The sequence below is a fragment of the Anguilla rostrata genome, chromosome 7 (assembly GCF_018555375.3).
Source record: "Anguilla rostrata isolate EN2019 chromosome 7, ASM1855537v3, whole genome shotgun sequence".
Taxonomy (NCBI): Eukaryota; Metazoa; Chordata; class Actinopteri; order Anguilliformes; family Anguillidae; genus Anguilla; species Anguilla rostrata.
The window spans coordinates 10964662-10990506 of NC_057939.1; the positions used below are offsets into that span (position 1 = coordinate 10964662).

At 46.8% G+C, this 25845-nt stretch overlaps 1 protein-coding gene across 7 annotated transcripts in view; it reads right to left on the minus strand.

The window, feature by feature from the left end:
* Positions 1-25845, minus strand: part of cadps2 (Ca++-dependent secretion activator 2) — a 129632-nt gene that overhangs the window by 33311 nt on the left and 70476 nt on the right. For all 7 annotated transcript variants that reach the window (XM_064342753.1, XM_064342750.1, XM_064342755.1 and 4 more), the window contains exons 9-17: positions 23556-23622; positions 22520-22628; positions 21927-22136; positions 17155-17291; positions 12729-12916; positions 8814-8915; positions 6719-6782; positions 4904-5027; positions 3221-3321 (exon numbers count right to left, since the gene is read on the minus strand). In XM_064342753.1, coding sequence (XP_064198823.1) covers positions 3221-3321; positions 4904-5027; positions 6719-6782; positions 8814-8915; positions 12729-12916; positions 17155-17291; positions 21927-22136; positions 22520-22628; positions 23556-23622 — 1102 coding nt within the window. The remainder of the gene's footprint in view (positions 1-3220; positions 3322-4903; positions 5028-6718; positions 6783-8813; positions 8916-12728; positions 12917-17154; positions 17292-21926; positions 22137-22519; positions 22629-23555; positions 23623-25845) is intronic.

Genomic DNA, 25845 nt, shown 5'->3' on the forward strand with positions numbered 1-25845 from the left:
CACGGCCAATTAGACACGGCCCTCAGAGTCTCTGATCAAACCCTCTTTAGGGCACAGAGTGAGGACATAGATTGAACATCTAAACGTGACAATTGCTGTGGGACTGATCACGCTTTAATGACTAGGAATCAATGCCGCTCTCAAAGGCTTACATGGAAAAGACAAATATTTACAACAGATCAAAATCAACCCAAAAAGAGGTTTTTACCTGTCGAGCCTTTGCTGCTACGTTGATACTCCCACTGTGTGTAGTGATAATGCGCTATTTCATGTAAAAGAAATAAAATTAAAATAAAAACTCCCTATGGCTTTACTTCAAAAAAAACTAACCTCACATTTTATATTATGAGAAAATAAAAATATATTGTGCCTATGCATGTTTTTCAAACATTTTCCATTTCAAAGAAGCCATTAAACAAGAATAAATCTGACTAAAAGATAGTTCTCAAAAGACCCAATTCCCCCAGACATTTTAAGAAACTATTTATTTATTTGGTGCCCATACTCCGACACATTCTTTCTTTTGCATTTCTTTCTTTTGGAGAGCACAATGACAAGCTGGGTTTAACCTTGGCTTCTTTTCTTTTGCACCCAACGCAGATCCCGCCCCCCTTCCAGCTCCAAAACAGTGATTGCCTTATGTAAGGAAAGAAATGTGCAATCAGTGCTAGAAAGCACCAGGACCCATTGTGGCATGAAAGGAAGCAGATGATCGAACGGTGTCGGCCTGTGTGCGTGTGTGTGTGCATATGCGCGCATCCTCTTTTGAGTGTTTAGGTGTGCGTGTGTGTGTGTGTGTGTGTGTGCGTAGGCATCTATGTGAGTCTGTGCGTGTGTGTGTCCACTCTTTATGGGGACACACAGGCAGCGCAGGACTAACGGAGGGATATGGTTTTCACCTTTCCCGCCCGCGTGCCGAACGGGCGCCAGCTCCTGCCGTACCTGGCCTTGAGGCGGCCTATTATGGGCTCTTTCAGAAGCCTCTTTTTCACCCGGCTGCGTGCGTAAACACCACAAAGGCCGTTTCTCAGGCGCGCGACCCTTCATTATTCTCCCCCCCGCCACGTGTGAAAGGCAGCCATTAAGGGAATCTTCATATAAGCAATGGGACCGAGTCCACAGAAAGCGGGCCTCTTTGAGAAAATATCTGCGAGCCGCAGAGGGTACGCACGGGGGCGAAGTATCGCGGCCTGCATCACAATGTGGATCTCAAATCAATTTACCAGCATTTTATAGCTTCATCAGCCCCAGGTACGTATCATTCTACAGCTGCCCCTGACAATGAGTCCAACAAAATGATACAGGACCACTAATTTCCTCATGCGTCCCATCTTGCAGATATAAAAGACATACTGATTTCAACAGACAATGCCCACGCATCAGTAATTAGACTTTCAGTATTTTAGAATGCTCACGCACTGGCATACGCCGCACTTGCTGTGGACTGTACACGGGAAAGGAGATAGAGAATTTAAAAAGTGGTTAAAAGAGCCATTTTCCGTGCACATGCTTGCGCCTGCATCCACCACACGTGCAAGGCTCTATTTATTGGGGAGGGTAAAGGTTCTGTGTTCGTGATTCAATGGCAGAGATGTTCAGATTTACTGCTGGAACACAATGACCAAGAATGTTCTGCTTTCAAAGTTCGATATAAAAACCAAAGTGCACAAAATATGCCAAAAGGACATGCTTCAATGACAAATATGTCCACGCCTCAGTTTTCCATACTGTGGATCTCAGTTACGTGTGTATGCACAAAAACTACATTTTTACCAGTTGAATTAACGGCAAAATGCATAATCTTCATCAGTGTATTTAAGGTCTAATTATGATGCTGTAGAAATAAAATTGGAATCACCATCTAATTAATCACAGAACTTTTCATGTTCTCATTTCTAGTGACACCTGAACATGTTAAATAAAAGTATCACAAACTTTGATAAACTCAAACATACACTTTCATTGTAACATTTCAAAATTGAATCCAAAAGAATCACATTATCTGTTTCACACAATAAAGATGTGTGTCAGAACTTATCACTGTAGTGAACTTTAGTTCTATCTACTGCTTATCCCTCTGTTCTGCTGACCCCACCTCAGCTAATTAGGATGTGTGTATAAATCGCTCATCCTTGGGACATCTTAACATATTCTCTTCAAAATCCCCAAAATGCCCAGGCAGAGCAGATAACATGAGCACTCAGTGTTTACCACGCAGTGTTATTTACTGAGTGTTAAAACTGCAGCAGGGTGAGCCATGACAGGGAGCAATACGCTGTCCACTATGTGACTGAGAGCTTTGGGGAGGGGGGGGGGGGGGGGTGGCAGGGGGGCACAGGCGATGAACAATGACATCATTCAAGGAAGCTGACAAACTGACAGTGGCAGAATTCAGAGAGCTCACCTACCTCTCTTCCCTTTGTGAGCCCGGGAAAAAAGAAAAAAGGAGAGAAAGAAATATTGCAAGGCCCTTTTCAGACACGGTGCACTGTACACTCCAACTTTAATATACTTTCGATTTCACCTGAGAACTCTCAAATTTAATTCAAATCAAAACACCCCCTGATAAAAATTCTCACATGTTCAATATCCATAAATCAAGTTAAAGTATCTTTGTGGGGTTGTGTCAGTGCCAGTGGATTATAATTACATTGAATGCTTCCCCCTGAACTTTGAGCTGTGTTAATTTTTGTTTTTCATTTCTTTCAGTCTTAATAAAAATTTTCTACATTCTATCTGCACATTAGTTCAGACAGGTTTTTGCACTTAAATATATTACTCACTCACTCACTCACATTTGTAACACAAGAGGTCAATGATGTCAGGGCTCAATGCAATATCGTTATTTGTTTCACCAAACAATTATTTCAGTAATAGCCGCACTGAACTCAATCTTACACATGAACTTGTTTTTCCCAGTGAAACAGAACATGTGATGTCATTAAGATTCTATCATATTTTTCTTTAAGGATCCCGTCTCATTTTCTGGCCTTTACCATGTTCATACCAATGATAGTTGAGACTTTTAACCTTAATTAACATGTCATATATGAGTGAGAACAATGTCCAGAACAGTGTCATAACCCTGGCGAATGAAAGGAGGCATTAGAGAATAACCTTATTTACCCTTATGGTACTATAAGCCTCATTGGTCTGGCACGCTGTCACTCGGACAGAGAAGAGTCCTCTCAGACTGCGGGGAACGGCGTGTTCAACGCACCTCTGAGTGATGCTCGTCGTTCTGCTGCAGGACCTCGATGCACAGCTCGCCCAGTCTCATCATGTCCTCCAGCCTCTTCTCTGGGGTCGCCTGGGGGTCCGCTGTGACATTACATTACATTACAGGCATTTAGCAGACGCTCTTATCCAGAGCGACTTACACAACTTTTTACATAGCATTTTACATTGTATCCATTTATACAGCTGGATATATACTGAAGCAATGCAGGTTAAGTACCTTGCTCAAGGTACAACGCAGTGTCCTGTACCGTGACTCGGACCTGGACCTTTCGGTTACAAGCGCAGTTCCTACCCACTGGTGCACCTCGTCCTACTCACGCACAAGACCACACCTGCTGACTCCTGCTGTAACACCACCCGTGGTCGCGTCTGTGACATCAGCTAAACAACCCTCGCTGTGACATCACCACGTCGCGCGTCTGTGACATCAGCGGTAAAACCGCCGTGCGCGTCTGCGACATCAGCGGTAACATCGCCGTGCGCGTCTGTGACATCAGCTGTAACATTGCCGTGCGCGTCTGCCACATCACCAAAAACACTCTGCGGTCGTATAAATTCACAAACGAAGTATTCAGACTTCAGAAAACAAACTTCGAACACTCAGAGACTTGGGGCGTCTAATCACATGCAAGTGCAAAAGTCCCCGTGCTCGACTGATTCCTCTTCCAGCAATAGATCTTCCGCAATGACAGATGGTCCAGAGATATTCATCGGCAGGTTGGCCAGAAACATTTTAGTTCTGCATGACTGGCTTGCAGAGTGCTTTTACACATATTCGTATTAAGCAGAACCAGAACCAAACAGGCTACAGTCAGACTACTGGTAAGTACGTGAAAACCTTCAACTGAACTCTTCTGGTTCAAAGATGTAGGGACAACACTTCATGGATGGGATCTGGCATACACCGTTTATCTGAGTTTTGAGGGACTGAAATTATCATAAACCATCCTGGATAAAATAAAAGCTAATAAAGAGAAGATGAAGTGCTGGATGAACCAACCACTCATTGGGTAGATGGCCCTTAAAAGTCTGGTCGATAACTGTTACAAGCGCTTGATACGGCCAACAAAACAGTCCCTGGGTTTCATTTTCGAGAAAACAAGCTCTAAGTGGCCAATAAAGAGTGTTGCTGGCATGGTAGGTGACCAGGAGACGGATCGGTGGAGAAAATGGGACAGCTCTCCCACTGTGAGTCTAACCAGACCACGGCAGGCAGACAAACACCAGCGCTGCTCAGGTCTGCTCGGAGAGGGAGAAACAAGACACACATGCAAGCACGCGCAGACACACACATACACATACACACACACACACGATCACTCACACACACACACACACGCTCGCTCACACACACACACGCACACACGCGACCGCTCACACACACACACACACACGATCGCTCACATACACACACACACGATCGCTCACACACACACACACACACACACGAGCACACACACACACACACTTACACACATATGCACACACAAGCACTCACACACACACACATATGAGCACTAACACACACACACACACACACACAGGGAAAGACAGACACACACGTACACGTCTCCCACACAGCGGGAGATGGATCCTGGCTCTCCCGAGCCCAGGTTAGCAGTGTTTACCGGGCGTCTCTAATGGAGGGGCAGCGCGGACCAACCTTCAATCTGCGCGTAGTCGGTGAGCTGGGAGTAATTCATCAGAGACGCTTTCTCCAGGCACTTCTGCACCAGCTTCTTCATCTCCCCCGGGGGCACCGGTGTGGAGATGTCCTTCATCAGAACCTGAGGAAGAATGGAGGCGCAGCACCTCGGCGTGAGCAGCCACGCTACAGCAGCGCAGCGCCGCCCTGCTGGCAGGCCAGAGCACTGCAAAGCACCGCCAATCCTTTGACCTACGACATCAGACACCAGCACAGTAGCAGGGAGCCATGGAGCCTTCGCAAATTGAGAGCAGTCGCATGCGAGAAGTGAAGTTTCATTCCTATACATTTGGTGAAGAATTCCGTGTAAAATTCCGTAGGTCAAAATGTAAGATAGCAGTTTGTCAACAAGGTGTGGTGGCAATTTAGAACTGAAATAACGAGACAAAAGGCTAATTTCGGGTGTGGAGAGGGGAGGGGCTGGTGGGGGAATTAACAGCATCAATTTAACACCAGAGAGGTTAATTCCGGATTTCTCGTTTCTTAATTAGAGCGACGGACAGGGTCGGTTACTCTGGGGCTGGCGTTAAAAAAACGGTTCCCAGGCCTGAGCGCAGGCCCCGCTATGCCCCCCAGTCTTTGGGGGCACGCTTCCACCGACGCGCTCGTCTCTCTTCCTCGCTTCTGTTCTCGTTAACTTCTCCACCCCTGCGATGGCACGCGCCCGCTGCTCCGGGAGCTGTGGCTGTCTGCGGTGAGGTGCGGTGTGGTGCGGCGCGGTGGGAGACGAACGGACGCGCGGGGACGAATATAGCATCGCTATCTTCCGCTGTCCCGCACTGTGTGACTCGCTCTCAGGTGCACCCCCCCCCCCCTCTCTCCCTGAGCTTCACAGCTCAGCTCACTGTGATTGAAGACAAGAGACTCAAAACTGGCCTGTCTGACCTGTGGCTTGTAACGGCACACCAAACACCTACACCGCCAAACACAAAACAACTCACCGTACACCTGCAATAAAAAAAGCTAGACCTCACATAGCATGCCTGTACTCCTGAGAAATGATAAAAACCAACGCGCTACATCTGTATTGTGACACACACTAACTTTAGAAAACTTTATCCTATCTATCTGCATGACCAAGCCCACCACAGCCCACCTGTATCCACTGAATAATGGTGAATCGATTGGCTAATACATTTCAGGCAAATAATATTTACATTCATAGTTTCTTCAGTTGCTTCAAACCCAAGTAAAAACATGGCTCAAAGAAAAAAAACATGGAACAAATATTTCATTTCTGGAGGTCGTTTAAATATAATTTTAATATAACTAAAACACTGTATTGCACTGCTTTTTATCCTGATGCCCTTTGGTATCCATAATACTAACAATGGTAATATTAATAATAGTAACAATAATCAACACTTGTGATTAACATAAGTAACCAATGAAATTAACACCTATACTATGCATTGAATATAATGTTAATTTCAAATATAGAAACATATACACATAAATATGAAATATTAATTTTTTTTCCACTACAGGCAGTCTGTGATAATTTACTGGCTTCCTGCAGTAGTGGCCGGTTTTCAATTAAGGAAAAAACGGTTCAGCAACAGTTCCGTACAACTGAGGCGGGGTCCAATCAGCAATTAGGGGGCGTCACTAAATTGCAGGACTGCTGGTGGGGCGCTGTGACCCTTAAATCGGATAACCACAGTGGAGCAGCAGGGCCACTTTCCGGTAATCGCTAGTGACATTATAGCGCTGATCCCTTGCAGACACTGACGCACGAAAAGAGGATGTCACACCCTGGGTGGTCAGACGTACCCTTTCCAGCAGGGAGAGCGTGGCTTTGAGAGCCCCCTCTGGCCTCCCGAAAGGAAAGCAGTACCTGAGAACACAGGTGAAGAGGTGCGTGTCAGTTTATGCTTCCCCCCTAAAATGGCAGGGCTGTATGAAAATGGCTGAAATTTTTACGCAAATCGCCCAATATGTCAATAGAATACCCTCAATACAATACCTGTGGACACACACACACACACACACACACACACACACACACACACAGTTATAGAGAATGCTTACAATTAAACATTCCAAAGCAAGAGAAATTTATAAAATGGGCAGGCAAAGTTGTTCAAAAAATATAACGACCCAAATTAACACATGACATTACAAGGCCTACAACTAAGTCTGACACACACGTTCCCTCCCACGAATGATGTAAACACTACTGACTTTTCGAGCAGCTAACATCTGCCCATTTTATTTTCAGTACCATTCAAATATTCAGCGCAACTAAACTGGCAGATTCGTGCGGCATCTCTCTCCCTCTGGCTGTGTGTGCCTCCATTGCAGATCTACCCCTTAGCCACGTACAGCAGTGGACACTCAAGAGACATGAACCCATCATAAATGGGTGACTTACGGAACTTGTTTGGAAATGTTCATAATTTTGAAAGTCAAAACGACACTTTATATCAATTCGTATTACCTATTAGAAAGGTTACTTGCATTATTTTTGTCTGAATTTTTAACCAGGCTCTTATTTTCTATTATAGATAATTGTATAATAATCAAACAAGCTGTAAGACGGATTTCATAACAACATTTTCTTCTACCCAACACACAGTTAAGAGCGAGCAATGTATTTATGGTTTATATCACTGGAAAGTGTGACTCCTGCAACACTCACTTCTCTGTGTGAATCACAAGTTATTTTCTGTAGTAACATGAAATTCCGTAACATACCAACATGCAAAGGGAGAGAAAATCTGCTGAATATCATCAATATGGTCAATTTCCAGAAGAAAAAAAAAACCTGTATCATCCCGGCATTTATGAAAAGTGTATTCATTTTACATGCAATCCATTGACAGAGTGTTTTATTGCAGTAAACTGTCGTGCGAGACTACACCAGGGCCGGAGAACCCAGTTCCCAGAGATCAACGGTCCTGTAGTTTTTCACTCCAGCTCAAATTTGGCACTCCTGATTCTGCTTAATTAGCAGTTCAACAAGATCTCTAGCTGTTGAATTGGTGTGCTTTATTAGGGTTGGACTGAAAACCCACAGGATGGCAGATCGCGAGGAACAGGGTTGGGCAGTCCAGGTCTACATGGTAATTTATTTACACAATGTGATGTCATCAAAATAAGCTAAGGCACAGATAGTTAACTGTTAAATATTTAATCTAATTCAACAAAAAGACCCCAGGATAGTTAGTACTCATTGCACCTGGTTCATACAGCATGTACCAGAGTGGGGGGTGTATAATCACACAGGTGTGAGTGGAGTGGCACCAATGCTCCTGAAGAGGTCCACTTGAACCCATTGTCCCATTGGAAAAGGGGAGTATTAACAAACTGCATGAAGTGAAACGCAAACAGCCTTAATCAGCTTTGTCGTGTTACTCCTAATCCTCAAAGTGCAAATGAGCAAATTCGGCCTGCCCCTCTGCATAAAACATTTGCATAATCCATACATCGTCACCCCCATTGTCCGCTGCCACGATGTTGAGATGTGCTCTGGTAAATGACTCCTGGTGATTCAACCCCCCCTCACCCCCCGGCCCCATGGACCAAGTGAAGGGTCCTTCAGGTCGGCGAAATTAGGACTACAAGCAGCAGACTGGAAACTGCGATCCACCTTCTAGCCTTTGAGCCACAATGTCTGCTGTGCTTGTGGGTTATAAGTCCTGCTATCAACCCATGAACAAATAGTTCTTGTTAACAGTGACCCAGCACCTGACTTTAAAAACCAGTAATACATCTCTTAATGTGGAGAGGTCATGCTATAAATTCTGGAGGCTAATGCAGTAAACTGGAAGGCGTGGTAACTTTTGTTTACGAAAAGAAAGACAATTGTGCTTTTTTCGACTAAGGTTTGAGGGACACCTCTTATTCAGTTCCATCGAGTCTTTACCTGAAATGGACAATCTGGTTCTCCAGCAGCGTCAAGAGCCTCATTTTAATATCCTCAAACTGCTCTTTCTCCTCCTCAGTCACAGTGCCCATTCCATCCGGTCTGAAACACAGCACAGTTGCTTAATGTTCATTCACTTGTTAGCTCTATAAAAAACAACTGGCCCATCACCAAACCCCTTTCACATTTCAGGCCTGAAAAGACATCCTTCCCTTGTACAATAATAGCAGAACACAAATAAGCTTAAACAGTAATATGGCATGTGGATGGGCAATTAACATAACAAAGAATCATAACATAAATACACATTTCCCCCTGTTTTAGAGGAATTAAACTGTTTCACACATTGACCGCTGTGTGACATTCCAACAATGACAAGACAAAGAGAGAAGAAGAAGAAGAAGAAGAAAAAGGCCGGGTTGAATATGCAGAAGAAAAATCCTTGAACCGCCAGAAGCAGCACGGAAGAAAATATGACTAAAAAAAAGAAAGCAAATGAATAATAATGCTGCGTGCCCTCTGCAGTGCCCCCTCCCAGTTATTGTGCTAAGAAGTAGACCTCGCTTTGCATGGGCACTTTAGCACAACTTGTTAAAGGCATTGTTCCCCCGGGTTCCAGCATCCAGCCTGAAACATCCTCGCTAATCCCGCAGGATCACAAAGGCGGGACAGGAGGGCTGTGATCCTCGAGTCCCCCCTCCGGGAGGGGAGTCTTTGTTCCCCGAGGTTAAGGCGCTCGCTGCGGGGCTGGAAATGAAGAGCAAATCTCTCTTTAACACTTTCGTTAGAAAGAAGAAAAAAAAAGGGAGTGGATGCCCCCCTCCTCCTCCTCCTCCCCCCCCCCCGTTCACGCCGGCGCTAAACGGTGGGGTCCTGCGGGCCGCCGCCTCTCCAGCGCGGGGGAGGTCTCGGGCACAGAGCCAGCTGCTCTCACCGCCCGGCGCCGGCTCGGGGTCCCCCGCAAAACCAGGGGCTACCGCGCTGCCGCTCCGACGCTATTCGCCGAAACACTTTTTGCCTTTTCACTGTGGCCGGGGGAAACTGCAAGGAGCGCGCTATGCTAAGGAAGCACTAATAAACTAATTGCTACTGTAGCTTTAACGAACGGTGGTAAATAAGTCTTTCAGGGCTCCGAATCGTCCGATCCGTGTCCTGCGATTTAGACGAACCCAGTAGTGATTTCAGTTAGAGCGAGACTTTGAGAACCTCTTAAATCAGCAATTCGTACTCTAAAAGGAGACACGCAGTCGTCGCGATCAAAAGCCAGACCAGACACATTTTCGGACATTGATAGCCACACGGGACGGGTGGGCTGGTCTCTGAAAAGGTCATATCTGTCTGGTTAACAAACAGCAACTGGTCTGACACAAATACCCTGGCAGGCAATTAAAGCTAACAGAAAACAACTGCGGTCCTAAGCAGCTTTCTTACGGTAGCTTTCCCCTTCAGCATCAAATCCAATCAAATTTCCCATCGTGCCTGGCCGCACATGTCAGGGTTCAGCGCGGTGCCACAGCGTGTCAGGGGCGCGGGCCATTGTGCGTGTGAAATGGAGCGAGCGTGTTTCGAGTCGGGCCACCGATGACCCGGTACTGATACGGCTCAAACCGGCCCAAGCAAGGGGCGAGTCTCCCAAGCGCTGTCCCTGTTAGCCACGCACGCAGTCACCGGTGAGACGGTCAGTAAGGAGCGGCGGGGGGGGGGGGGGGGGGCAGGGGGGGTCGCACCGGAGACCCATCTGCGACCTGCCAGTCTGACGGCGGCCTGGCCTGGCGTCTGAGGATCAGTCACGTCCGAGCGTGGGCGCCCGTCTGCCCAGCGCCGCCGTCTCACTGTCACCTCCCTTTAACGGGGCCGGAGACAGACGCACGAGGACGGAAGGGGGGGTGGGGTGGGGGCGGGGGCGCAGCGGAAGGTGCCGGAAAAGGGCTCCGCCGTTCCAGAACAAGAATAATTTTTGTTATAAAAAAGCGCGAGGATTCGCCGTGTCACATTCCGCGGCGGCGGAGCGGGTGACGGGCGGCGCGGCGAGGCGGGGATGGGAAGTGACAGTCGAGAGGGCGGCGAGTCGGCGGCGATGTCCGGGGCTGTCACTCTCTGCGCCGTCCGTCCTGGCGGTCACCTCCGCCGGCGCGGACCCTCCACTCCCCACCCCCCCCCCGCGGGACACTGAGCCGCCTCTGCGGCCCTCCTCTGCTCGCCCTGTCAAACCCGCGCGGGATCGCCCGTCTCCGAGGACACGCGTCAGCCCGCCCGCCCGCCCGCCCGGCCGCCAACCGAGCTCACATACCCAGCGGTTAGCACTGGAGCTGTCGCTGAAAAGCAGCCATCAAAATAAACAGCGTGAGCAGCCGTCCGTGTCCTCAAACCAGTCCCCGCAATAATCTGCCGTCAACACCTGCACGACAAGCGCGGGTGTCTTCGACAGAAAAAAGAAACAGCGTGCCTTTGATGAGAGAAAATATGTATTTTTCTTCAATAACGGACAGCAGACTCATCCAAACTTTTGAATTAGTAACGGGGGGGGCTACTCATAGCCGAGCTGGGCGCTGTGATCTCGATCTCCAAACCCTTTGCTAAGGTCAGGAAATCGCGATGTCTTCGACAGCTGGAGTGTTCAGCAGCTGGAGTCTTGGCGCCGAACACAAAGCAGTCGCTGCTATCGGTCTCGCAGGCTCACAGCCACTTCTGTCAGCGGCGAAGAGAAATGAATTATTCAAATGAGAGCGCTGACTGACAAAAAGCCAGTGAGAGCAGCTTCACTCGTTTATGGACGGTGATTAGACCAAGAGGCTAATCATTACTGCGCCTAATTGGCTAAATTGCCAACCAAATGCAGAAGGCACAGACATGTGTATTAAGCCCGTAAAACAAGTCAAACGGAGGATATTTTGGATAAGTGGAGACTTAATAGCTTAAGAGGGATGTCTATTTCCAGAACACAATGGAATACAGTTACCAAGTGTAATGGGGCTATTACAGCCTGGGATTACAATACAGGTCCAATCATGTTAAATACAGGTTATCTAATATAAATAAACGCACACAACGAAGGAAGATCACAGATCGCTCCCCGCTGTTACTTCCTGGTCTCTGTTCAATGAAGAGAGACAGCTCACATAAAGAGAACGTGGGGAAAAAAAACCAAACACACGGGGCAAGGGGCCCGTCAGGCAGTGCGCCCACCCTAAAAGTGCCCCATCCCAGCGTGGTGTCGAACTGAATCCCACCGGTGCCACCTGGCTATGACTAGCCATAATCTCGATCAGGGAGGGAGAGTTTCAATAGGCAGAGTACTCTCGGGTCTGATTGGGTAATCAAAGTCCGCATGCGTCGGCTGTATAAATGGTGTGGCCCTCCAGTGCCCCATTGATCAGCACCCTGGGTAACACACAGGAGCTTTATGAATGCTCGCAGCTCACAGCTATCGGAATTCTAATGTGCCTCGGCCCAGAGAAGGCAGCAGTAACCGAGTTTCAGCTCAGGAAAAGAAAGGGGCTGTTAGCTGGTGGGGGGGGGGGGGGATTGATGAGACAGGCTGTGTAGCCCAGGGCAGTAAGCACTGCACAACACAGCACAACATAGAACAAAACGCACAGGATAGCATGGCACAAAACAGCAAAACCCAGCACAGTCGGCCTGGCCAAGCAAGAGGCCCACAATCCTTTTCACCTTCTGGTGTACTCTGACCATCCTCTCCGCAGGGCCGCGAGCTCTATACTGATTTAGCCCATCCCCATTACTCTCCGTCACGTTGGAACCATGCCGTGCCCTTTAAGCTACATCCTTCCCATCGGCACCTTTGTTTTGTGAACCCAGCGCAACCGAGTCATCCCCTTGTGGCTGCCATGGTAACCCACGGACGCAACGGGTCGGCCGCCGTCACTGGGACGGAATGTTGGGCGTGGCCGTCACCTGTTGCCATGGACGTGGGAGGCGCAGAAGGCGTAGCTGTAGTGCAGCAGGGTGGGGTCGATCAGCGCGTTCTTCTCCGAGTACTCCATCAGGTCCTTCAGGTAGCTCAGGTGCCGAAAGCAGCCCCGGACGCCGTAGCGTGCGCAGTACTCGTCCAGCACGAACACCTGGCCCGGGCTGAACCAGCCCTGCGGACACACAGGAGCATGCGCTCGCTGACCAGCACAAAGACAGCCCACACGGGAACACACGGTTCCAGCACAAGGGCTTAGAGCTGGGAACACTGCAGTATACAGACACAATACAGAGAGACAATATATAAGAAAGAAGGACACAGAAGTATGCAGGCAGAGGTAGCAAAGGTCAGAGAAGAAAAAAAAACATAAAACCTGCAACGAATAAAGATAATAAATGAGTCATATCTATCGTGACCGAACCTCTCAGACTTGACAGTAATAATACCAGCCTGCACGAAAACAACTTGTTATTTAGAGAATATAAGTCTTTTAAACAAATTTCAATACAAACAGCGCGAGGACAAGCACTAGCAATTAATTCATATTCATATCTGGAAAAGTCACAAATTGCCGAGGGTGTAGAGTAATTTTGAATCATATTGCAGTCATTAGCATGTTCTTCCATCCCATAATAGCTAAATGAGGTATGAATCTTTCAAACGTAATTACGCCGGCTTTGAAAAAGAACGCGCGCAATTAACGGTTTCCCTGGGCTGGCCGCCCACGGCGTCGGGGCCACATTTTAACCAACACCTCCACGCCGCGACCGTAACTGGTCAGGTGGAAGCGGTCACCTCAAAATGACCCTCACATCCTAAACGAAACCTTAGAGGTTGGAGTGGGGGGGGGGAGTGGGGTTCAGAGAAATCATTAGAGACTGAAAGCAAGCAGTGCTAAAGAGTATAACAGCTTTCCTGTGGTGATTATTTTGACCCTCTCTCTCTCTCTCTCTCTTTCTCTCTCTCCCTCTCTCTGTCTCTCTCTCTCTCTCCTCCCCCTCCCCCCCCCCCTCCCTCCTTAAGATCTATTAATATTACACCATATAGTATTGAGTGAAACTGCCCGTCGCCTAGCAGGCTGTGACAAGATGCTCCGCGGCGAGGAACAGATGGCCGGCTCCTGCATTGGCACTGACCGCTCCGCTTAACGAGCCCGCCGCCTCGTTATCTCAGACGACCCCGTCCCCGCGCGCGGCTGGGGCGTGGCGCCGGTCACCGTCGGCTCTTTGTGCGGGGGGAAGCCGCTCGCCGGAGCCGCCGCCTCGGGCACAAAGGAGAAACCGCCGCGGAACGGCGGCGCGAGCGCGGAGAAGCTAAAGGAGGGAGAATAATCTGCCTTTTCAGAACGCCCGGGCGTGCGGAACGATGCGGAGTAAAAGTCCTTGGCGTGGATGTTTGTTCTTCAAATAGGCCCCACTCAGAAGAGCAAACCCCTTTCATTGGAATTGAAACAACTTTTTCCCCCCACCCCCTCCTCCCACCCCCCTCTCAAAATGCCTAAAAAACGTATTCAGATGGCAGCCACAATGTGCTTTTACTTGGCTTAATAATAAACCCCTCTTTTCCCATTTTGCCTTTTCATCACTTCACAACGGACCATATTGCTTTCGCCGTTATTATTTTCACAGCTTCCTGCGAGCGCACTCCATTCCGTGCGAGCGCCACTTTGCGTAATTAAGAGCCGTTCGCTCCTAGTCCACTGGCACAATGTTTCTAATTAATAAGCTCTTAATTACGTTCGGCGCAGGAAACAAAAGCGGAGGTGTGTGTCACAGAGCGCCTGTGCCATCGCGGGGCTGGCGGGACGGGGGTGTGATAGTAATTTCATCGGGGCCGCGCGCGACTCGCCACGGCAACTCCTAATTTAATGACAACAACTGCCAGTTACGTGGGGAGCACAGGGGTGGGTGCTGCACGGAGCCACACCCCCCCCCCCCCCCCCAGGCCCCACTCCTTCAAAAGTGACACTTTACTTTGTCAGCACCACCCCCCCCCTCCCTCACATTTACTCAAACACAAACAGATAAGCTTCTCAGAATGCCTCGGGGGGGTTTCTGCGGTTAGATTCTCTATCCTCAAAGCCAAATATTGGTATTCACAGAACTTACAGTTCAATAGGCGTCGTCCGCGAGCACACACCCACATCCCACAGGAGGACAAATTCGCTTGACGAAATGCCTGATTTTCGGCACTTGTTAGAAGAATAAACCCAGGAAAAGTGTTTGGTTGGGTGTACTATTCACCTACAGGACTGATAAGCTTTTCACAATGTGTCATAGGTGCAGGTTGTGTCAGAAATATTCATTTTAAACAACCAAAAAGAGAACAAAAAAAAAACACTTTGAATGCAGCAATTGCTTTTAAAACCGATATTTTCAAATATCCCTGTAGCACAGAAACTTCTTGTAATAAAGAGATTATGAACATGAAAGCAGTTTATATAAGATAGTAGTAGACTGTAGTAAACTGTGGTCTGCTAAATCAACACTGTTTTCTCGTCGGGATAAATCCCTCCTTTCAGGTACAGAAGATGCCTCGCTTCCAAACAAACATCTTCACCTGAGGCCGTTTGGGAAAATTAGCTAGGCCTTTGTCATTCATAGGACTATTGTGACAGCCACAAAAGTATTAGCAAAGACTTACAGCGCTGACAATCGGATAACATCAGGCGTGCCATGTGGTCAAGTATAAGTACAGAAACACTGAAAAGGAAGTACAGGTGTTGGAGGTTGTGTTTATCTTCCTCTGTATCAAAGCTTTTACATCCATATGGCGCCCCCACCTCCCCTCCCCCCCTTCCCCTTTGAGAAAAGCCCAGAACTCAAGGTCTGTTCCCAGCTTGTGTATTTCTCACTCTATTGAGAGCCCCAGCAGTTGCCCGAGAGGATAATTTTCCTATTTGTGATGTATTGATTGGAATTGTTTATCCCCTCCCTGACTGCGATCATTACAATAGCCCGCGTGTCACATCCACTTGACGGCAGCCATTTTGTACCTCCTTTCTTTGCCCCCCCCCTCCCCCCCATCAGTTTTTTCCCCCCTCTAAACATGCTCTCGGCAATAATCAGACAAGACACGTTTGTCCTTGGTTCTCCATCTGAACTCACAGAGGGAGGAGTTTCCCCTCAGCTTCCGAACGCAGGGAAAGGACGAGTTAATCGTAAATTCTCTCTCTGAGCTCACAAACGGAACGGAGGGATGAAATTCTCGTCCCTAGCGCAGGAACACAGCGCTAAATTTGCGCCTGGATAATTACTGATGTAATCGTAGCAATGATCATTCGTGCTCATCCTAAATATCCCTTCAGCCGGATGTGTATGTGTGTTTGTTTGAGTGCCATGTACCAGACACCAGGGAGCATGCCAGATACTTCCATATCCTAATAAATTGGATACTCGCAGGAATGCGCTAAATCTGAGGCTATAGCTGGGTTGCTAGGCATCATCCTGCAGCTGAAATTGTGAGCAAGCCAAAATTTAAAATACCAAGTGGCTATGCGACATTGTATGAGCTCATAAATGTACATGCTAGGTCTGGAATATTATGTTAGTGTGGTGGAGAGGTTGTTTCCCCACCAGTGTTTATCTAAGCACAGGAGGGCATGTCCTCTTCATTCGACAAGGGGGCAGGGGGGGGTTCCTTGTCTGCTAGTAATCACAAATTAATACAAATTTACTTAAAACCTTCTGAAAGGTTACCTCCTTGGACACAGCCGTGATCTTGTATCACTACAAGTGGCTCCCTGTGCACTTGAATAAAGCACTAAACTGAGCTGAAGACTTTGCCTCCCCACTTGTGGTTGTTCAGTTGACTTGATACAACATACCCAACGACTGGCTCGACCCCAACGTAATCTCTGACAACCACAACAAAACGTGACCTTTAGCTAGCTATAGGGAGCAGGAAATCTGTGTAGATCCACACACGGTGATTTGAAAGGGAGTTGTGTAGACGGTGCGTCGACAGGTGGTTGCTAGACGAGTTGTCATGGTTGCGGACAGTATACACATATGGGTTTGTGTGTGTACAGCTTCAAGGAATGTATATTGCCTGACGGTAATATATGTGAAATGATACAAGTCATTCCTGTGCTGTTTATTATTACAGTGTGTGAATTAGATCTGCTGCTGTGTGTTTCTGCAGGACACATCTAGTTAACTGATCAGTGTCTGGGGTATGAGGCTTGGGACAAAAGTGCCATACACACAAACGACTGCATTTATTTCCCCTTCAGCTCTCCACACTCACTGATAAGAAGGTGTATCCCTCAGTTTCATTTTGAACTCACAGGCAAAGGAATTTGTACACTGTTCTCCCTCTGAACCAATACGCAGGAGGTGGTTGCAGACTGTTCTTTCTCTCTGATGTAACAGGTAGCAGAATTCTGCCCTCCCCTCTCTCTGAACGTACCAAACAGGAGAAGGAGTCGTTCATTCTGTGCTGCAGCGTGCACTTCTGGAGCAGGCGGAACATGGCGGCGTGATCGAACCGGCACGGCACCGCCGATATCAGCTCCTCCACTCCCTGCCTCTGAGTCCGCTCCAGACCTGCGCACGGGAGAGAGAGAGGAGGGGAGGGGGGAGAGAGGAGAGAGAGGAGAGAGGAGGAGGGGGGGGGAGGGGGAGAGAGGAGAGAGAGAGGAGGGGGGGGGGGAGAGAGGAGAGAGGGAGAGAGAGAGAGACAGAGGGGAGAGAGAAAGAGGGGAGGGAGAGAGGGAGAGAGGGAGAGAGAGAGAGGGGAAGAGAGGGGGGAGAGAGGGGGGGAGAGAGAAAGAAAGAATGAGAGAGGGAGAGAGGAGAGAGAGGGGGGAGAGAGAAAGAAAGAATGAGAGAGGGAGACAGAAAGAGAGAGGGGGGAGAGAGAGAGGGAGGAGGGGAGAGAGGGAGAGAGAGAAGGGAAGGGGGGGAGAGGGGGAGAGAGAGAGGGAGAGGGAGGGGGGGAAGGGGGGGAGAGAGGGAAGAAGAGAGACAGAGAGAGAGAGGAGAGAGAGAGGGGGAGAAAGGGAGAAAGAGAGAGAGAGACAGAGAAAGAGGAGAGACAGACAGAGAGAGAAGGGGAGAGAGCGAGAGAGAGAAAGAGAGAGGGGGAGAGAAAGAGAGATGGAGAGAGACAGAGAGAGGGGGGAAGAGAAAGAGAGAGAGATCATGATAAGTACACAGGCAGAGAAAGGGGGAAACACTAGGAAAGCAGTAGCAAATTCAGTGTCAAACCTGTTGTATTTATACCGCACATTCCCTTCCCTGTCTCCCCGCATATCAGCTCGTGACTCTTTACCACGGGCATAAAAAGACTTACAAACAGCAGGCCCCATGACGGCTGGGCGAGGAGAACGCTAAATCAATCCGCCTGTGCCATATAACAGCCGCCTCAGCCCAAGGTTCGGCCGTCTTCTGCTGTTCAGCTGACGGCCACGTTACAAACGTTAATGTTTTTTTTTTTTCTTTTCTCTCTCTCTCCGTTTATACCTGGCCGCAAGCGCGCGCTCGCAATCCTCACGCCGCGCCGAGCTCTTCCGCCGCACGCCCGATCGATCCGCCGCCGACGAAAAGGAATGCGTTACCTTCACGCAGAGCTGCGCGACGGATCAGACGCGGGACCGCACAAAGACGAAAAAAAGCAGAGGCGCCGCGCTCGTAATTTCAAATCGACGCCGGTGCCGTCGCCGGCCCCCTCACCCGAACCGGCCCGGCGCATTCTCGGAGAAACGTGCGGTTTTAAACGCTTGACTGTAAACAAGAAAAAAAAACCGACAGCCCGGTCCAAAACAGACAGGATTCTGAAGGGAAAAAAGAAAAACGGACAGCGAGGTCACTTCTGCACTGAACGCGCCCGGACACAGGGGCGCAGACGCACACAAGGGGCCATCTGTGGCGATGTAAGACCTTTAGCATCAGCGGTTGCGTTCTGCGAGCTGTGACCCAGACACAGAACAATACCTTCTCACTGCAGTTCTGTCAAGGCCATATGCACCGGACTCCGCAGTCTGAAAAAAGCTGTGGAGAACTGTGTCTATTTAATGGTGAAGGAGGGAAACTTCACTGGGAGTAAGAGAGCTCAGAGAGAGGGGGGGGGGGGGGTGGTGTGGTGTGGTGTGGGGTGGGGGGGAGTGCAAGACTGCATATGTGTCAACACAGGGAACAAACAAGAGAAAAAACTAATAATCCATAACATGAGGGCACACATAAATGAGGAAGATGTGAAGAGGTCATCAAAGATGTCAGGACTATTGTGAAAGGAGATACAGGGGGGGAGAGAGACAGAAATGGTGAAGGAAGGACAGAGAGAGACGGCGAGAAAGAAAAAGAGAGAGAGAGATAGCTGTGTGCCCTGGTTCATTTCCAGTCTTTTCATCCTGACGGCCACGCACATCCTCAAAAAAAACAACTAATGGCCATGAGGGGGGAAAGGCATGGGAAAGGCTGACAGCTCTTTTGCTTATTGTGAGACTGCATTTCCAGAGCGACTTCCTCGCGTGACGCAGGCCACAAAAGACCAAGCCGTCCGAAACCGTGTCCCGCGACGCCTCGGACGCCTCCGGGTCCATCCGAAGGCGGGCATTAGCGATCGCTTTTATCAACGCTGCCATTTTTGGCATGCGGACGACTTTGCGGCCGCTGTGCAGACGGAGAAAGGCCTCATCCTGCCCGGGAGCGGCACGGCTTCATCAGACCGACAGAAGTGCGACCCGCAATCAACTGCGAATCCACTCGTCCCACTAAAGTGGCTCGCCCCCTCTTTGTCCCTTTCTAATTCCGATGTAGGTCATTTTACATTCGTTACCGCAGACGCATCGTCCTTAATGTAATTTGGAGAAAGGGGAAAGAGGGGAGAAAAAAAAAAAACATTGTGTGGCCCAGCCAAGAAAATTCTAAAGAAAGGAGACAAAGAGATATAGATTAAATCCGATAACAGAGACGAGGAAACGCAATATTGATCCGGAGGGAGGGATGATGTTAACATATTCAGTCAGATTGAGAAATCATATTGATTCATGTCATCTTTAACTCCCAGCTATTATCCACAGATGGGGTGCGTTGGGGGGGGGGGGGGGTTGGGGCGTGGGGGTTCGGGGAGAGGGGGGCGGGGTTATTTAATCTGAGCTGAAGGGCCACGGAGCCCTTGCATGCGAGAGATCGGCCTCGGCTCCGTCTCCGTCGTCACAACAACCGTCACATCCATCTGACATCTCCCAGCAAGGTGGATGACGACAATGACAGGTTATCGACACGAGGGCGGGGGGGGGGAAGGGGGGAGAGGAGGGTCAGGGAATTGGTGGGGGAGATAATATTTCAGGTATGAGGGGGTATCAGAAGCGCCCGCTTCGACAAGCATCATCTGGGGGGAGATACAGATGAGGACGGACAGAACCCCCTGACAGACCCCCCGTCACACTAAACATGGTGCTGGTCACCTCAGAAAACACAGGGAGCAAAGACTGCCCACAGCCTACAGACACAGAACTGTTGAAAGGAAACATCAATCTCCCACTATCTGATAGGGACTTCAGGATTGAGTGGAGCATGCTGTAAAAAGCATGCAGCTTCAATGCTTCTTCATAGTAAGTTTTTTAAAAAGTATTAAATGGAATGGGAGAATTCAAAGTGAATAGTATTCTCGAATAAGGAGAATAAGTACAGCGAGTACGAGCGAGAAGTGCCGGTTTTTTTTAAAACTTGTGCTCTATTTCTGACAAAGGACAGCTGCACTGCGAATGAAATAGGTCACTTAAGCAAAGTTTAATTTAAAAATATCCATGAAAAACATGCACAGGGTCATGCTAACCTACGTGGTCGGTGAAGACAAGTGTCAGCAGTAGCAGAATCCATGTAAATACTTCCCGAGACTTCAGCTGTCACCCGTGACCGAGGTTGGATGAAATACACGCCATTTCTTCAAAGATATTATTATATTTGAAATATATAATTAACCATGTCATGAGCAGAACAAAAACACAAAAAATCAGAGGATTTTAAACCGTTAAATGCACGTGCAAAAAAGATGCAGTCAAAACTTTTTCAAAAAAGTAGCACTGTGCCACCTGACCACTGAACTGTAACAGTCCAGCCAGAAATGAGATGCAAACAGGTCAGGTGAGATGACCTCAAATGGGTCATTCCAGCAGCCTGGGAAGAAGTGTGTGGTAATTTAACGCAGAATAAAGACACGTTTTTTAAGAAACACCTTCATTCACAAATTCACATTCGGCTCAGAATGCGTCCACTGTGTGGGGCACTCTCAAATAATGGGACTGCAACACCGAGGATGTCCTCCATGCGAACCACACCAACGTTTTCACCTGTCATACGCTCAAAGAAAATTAAAGTGGCACTTAATTGTTAAAATGATATGTGTCGGCTCTTCGGTAATGATAAATCCGTTTTGCAGACTCAAAAACTCAGCGGTGCTCGGTCCGTTGAGTACGTCAAATTGAATTGAAAAGAACTATTTTGGACGGCGGCTCCCATGAGTTTGCATTTTACGTTCAACTGAACCGACAAATGACAAAACGTTTTGGCATGCCTTGACTTCGCCCTAGCATAGAGAAAAATCAGCCCGATAAAACAAAGCCACCTGACTAATGTAAGGCTTTCAGGTTCTGATGAAGGGCCAGGCTGCTAAAACACATCAGCATTTGTTGGTTTGATAAGCGTATGCAGGGAGTACTGGTCAAAAAGTCTTCTTTTCTGTCAATGTTTCATAAGTCTTGGGTTGCGAACTGCATATGCCCATTATTACATTACTGTTGGTAATAATAGTTGAAAAATTGTTTGAAGTGGAGTTTTAGAAGCAGTATGCATATGTACTCTCATTGGGTGTGACTCACTAAAGTTACAATTCTGTGTAATTGGTAGCAGTACTAATAGTAGTAGTGTCTGCTGATGTTTGAGTGAGGTTACAAGTGACTGCAAAGTGGATAACCAGGGACACAATCTCTCTCAGGTTGTCAGAGATACCAGCCAGAAGGGAACCGCCAACTTTCTACTGCTCCCCTTTGCAAATTCCAGCTCCACCCCCCGACACACTGCTGTCGTGGATTAGACCGGAAAATGAGATTACAGGAAAGAGGTTGTGTGCATGTGACACCCTTCCTGTTCTCCTTATACAGCACCACTCTGGGAGGAGTAGCCACAGGAGGGGGAAAAAAAAACAAAAAAGGTGAAAAGTGCTGGGGCAATGCGTACTCAGCAAGGAGACAGGAGCGTCGGCCTGTGGGTTTCCTCCTCTGCAGTTCTGCCTCTGGTTCTGGGAGGGGGGGACGGGCTTGTAGGACTGGCCCGTGGCCCGGTACATGGCCTGGACCCACAGAACGCGGTCCTGCTCGTCATCGCTGGCGAACACCACCAGGTCACCCTCTCTCACTGCGCTGAAGAACACCTGTCCACCCTGGAGACCTGACAGAGCACACGCACATACTTATACACACCCTGAAATACTGTACCAGTACCACACTTACAGTATACACACTCTGAAAGACCAGTACCACACTTACAGTATACACACTCTAAAAGACCAGTGACATACTTACACACACACTGAAAGACCAGTGACATACTTATACACACACTGAAAGACCAGTGACATACTTATACACACTCTAAAAGACCAGTGACATACTTACACACGCTCTGAAACAGCAGTGACATACTTATACACACTCTGAAAGACCAGCATACTTACATACACTCAGTTCAACAAGCATGGTCGCACCGCAACAGTAAAGAGTAACGGCTTACTAAGAGTCTGAGTAATAGTGTACTAACAGGTGAGGTAGTACCTGGCTGTGGTTCGGAGTAGTCCACAGTGTAGCCCTCCAGTTGCATCAGCTCATGCGGCTCTGATTTCTTCTCCCGATAACTGCACATGGCAAAGGTGTACTGGCTGACCTGCAACACACGTAACCCAACACATCACACACGGACTACACGGGATACCACATACACCAAAGCCGCACAGCTTATAAGAGATGCAACAAACCATCACATAAAATATAACACAGTCCACAGAATACAACACCTCACATATAGCACGCCACATAAAATTCAATTAATCACACACTGAATAACACATACCACGCATCACATTACACACAGTATAACACATATAAAAGAACACATGATATGCAGTGTACAACATATAATCTAGCACATCACATACAGTGTATCATATGCAACCCGACACATCAATTACATTATCCCTTGTTCAGTCTAACTCCACATTCTCTGCACCACATATGAAACAAAATAGCATATTACATACAATATATCACCAAATGCATTATAGCTCACAACCTGTAATAAATATGCATACAATACTGAATGCAATACATTACATAGGACATGCAATATAGATCACAAAATACTCCATATAAACTACAATAACAGCTGCATCGTTGTAATCAAGTCACAGTCTTCACTCTTAATTACAGCTGTATGGAAAGCTTGTTAATATGCATTTACCAAAGATATTTTTAAAGCAAATCCCTATAACTGATACAATAATATACATGAAAAATACACAGAACATATTGCAAACCAATTATGATCAACGTCCAGAATCACATGTGCATTCAATCACCTAACTATATGGATGAATCCCTCCTAGAACCTTAGGAAAATAATTTCCCATTCCGAATTTAGTAGTTTAGCAAATCCTTTCAGGCAAAGTGACTTACAAAAGTGTATTTCACATGGTAAATCTTTTATGTATGCTTTTCCTTATAAAGCTCTTGGCAAAAGCATAAGAAGGATTTTTTTGTCCATAAAATAAAGAAAAAATAAAAATACAGCAGTAAACAAATGGAAAGGAATTACCTGAACAAGTACGAAATATCGCCGTTTCCACCGCTTCCACACTCTCTGTCCCAATGCATAAAGATACCTGAAAATACAATTACACATAGCCTACTAAATAACTGCTACTTATATTGCTACATATTGGCTGCTAATATACATTTGAATTTCATAAAGGACATCAGAAAGAGAACACATAATTTGTTTGGAGAGGGCAGATCATTATATTTTTTTCAAAGAAATAACGATTTGAAAATCGCCTTCCTTACACAATAGTATATATTTTTAAATGTACATAACTGGAAATGGTGCGTGGCTAATTAAAATGATATTATTATATTCTCGTTCATAAACCATTCAGTCTTTTGAATCCGCAAATGAGTGGTATTAAAGTAGATTAGGTGACGACAGAAAAGAACACACCGGAGAGTCTGGTATTCCGGGGTTTTAAACACTACAACAGAAACAGGTCACTAATCCGACATTAATTTCTCACTCGGATACCACAAGAGACACAAACTTCCGCCGCCTGGCTCTGGGAAGCAGCTAAATTGGCATGCGAATTTGACTGCATACTTTATGATCAGAAGCAGTTTACGGTCATTATCCATCGACATAACTACAGAAAATTTAATCGATACAATGAACGGCAAAGTATAGGCTATGTAAAAGGTAAACGGCATAATCGCATGTGTCAATTAGTCAGTCGATTGTAGATAATGCAATTAAACTGGGTGTTCAAGACTTGTTCAATTAACTTCAAGTTCAGTCAATTATAACTTCAACATTCCCCCTTCGTATTATAAGAATATTATACAGGAAAACTGGCCAGTATCTGTAGTTAGACTTGAAATATAAAAAGGGAAACAAATTAAAAGCCAAAAGCCTGTTCAAGTGCCTGAAGTACACGAACCCGGAATGCTCAAACTCAAAGGGTAAATGAACGTCCGTTTCTGTTTTCTCAGCTTTTTATTAAACTTGAATAAGTCGACAAAATTGGAGGAACGAAGCAATCTGGACGCTGAATAATCAATCGCCCATTCTCGAAAATCAAACAATAAGAAATGTGTGCGTGGGGGAATCAATACGGAGCTGAGACACTTTGTGTTTGGGAAAGGGTGCCCTTTAAGGGAGAAAAAAAATCCCAGTCAAGGTTGAAAGAGCAATGAATGCAGTCTGTGAAATCTGGGCCATTCTGCTGGAGCTGGGTTAACATGTGGCAGAAGTAATCATCCACTTGTGAAAATGATTTTCAGTTCATTCTCAAACACCTTTCAGACACTCATGATCCCATTTAGGCGACAACAATGCCGACTATCTGTGGGCACGGCGGCCGCGGACTTGAGAACCAATCGGACTGCACTGCCTCAGGCACGTTCCAGTCCGCGCGGCGTATATTCGGAGCTAGCGGCATAATAGAAGTCTTTGGCCCGCTGCATTCCTGCCTGTACTGAGGCTTAAGACATTTATTGTCACGCCAATGTCTTGGAGGCCATTAGCAACTAATATAACACGAAATACCTTTTAAAAATGCTTGATGCATTTTAAAGCGGTCTCAAAGATTAAAATATTTTTGAAAGTTCACACAGGTCTAACAGAAAAATATGTTCTAGCCAAAATGTGAAGAGGCTAAAAAGTAGCGCAAAATACAAAAAAAAAAAAAAAAAAACCCAGATTTTTCTAAAACCACGGGACTGTATAATATTTATCAAAAACTACACCAGTGGTTTTGAACTCGGTAAAATCGTAAATAAAGTGGGAAAACTACTCAATTTAACCTTCGAATGGCATAGGCTAATACATCCATTCACTGGTACTCATTACATGAAGATAAAGGAAGTTAAAATCCTTCACACTTTTGCTAGTGCCATTTAGTAAGATATATCTTAATTCAATTTCTGGAAGAAAAAAAATACAAATTAACATCAGACAGTTCAATTACACGTTACTAATGAAAGCATCAAAACGCGAAGAGGTTAGTCTTTCCCCCTGTCAAATTAATTGATTTACGTTCGCATTCAATGAACTGTCACAAAGAACATTTTAAAGCCACGCTTCCTCAATTTACAATTCAGTCTTTAACAAATTTACTTTATTAGAAACGACAAGGAAATTGACTAATTAGCCTATACTTTAAGTGCCTTTCCAGCAATCTTAAATTTCTAAATAGTCTATTAATTTAAAAAATACGATCAATATCTAAGATATTCCGTTGGAATATGCAGGCCGAAAATATATTGGCATTTAATTTACATGACATCTAATATTTCTCGGCATAACAATACTAATGACCAGCAATCGTTCGCAGTCC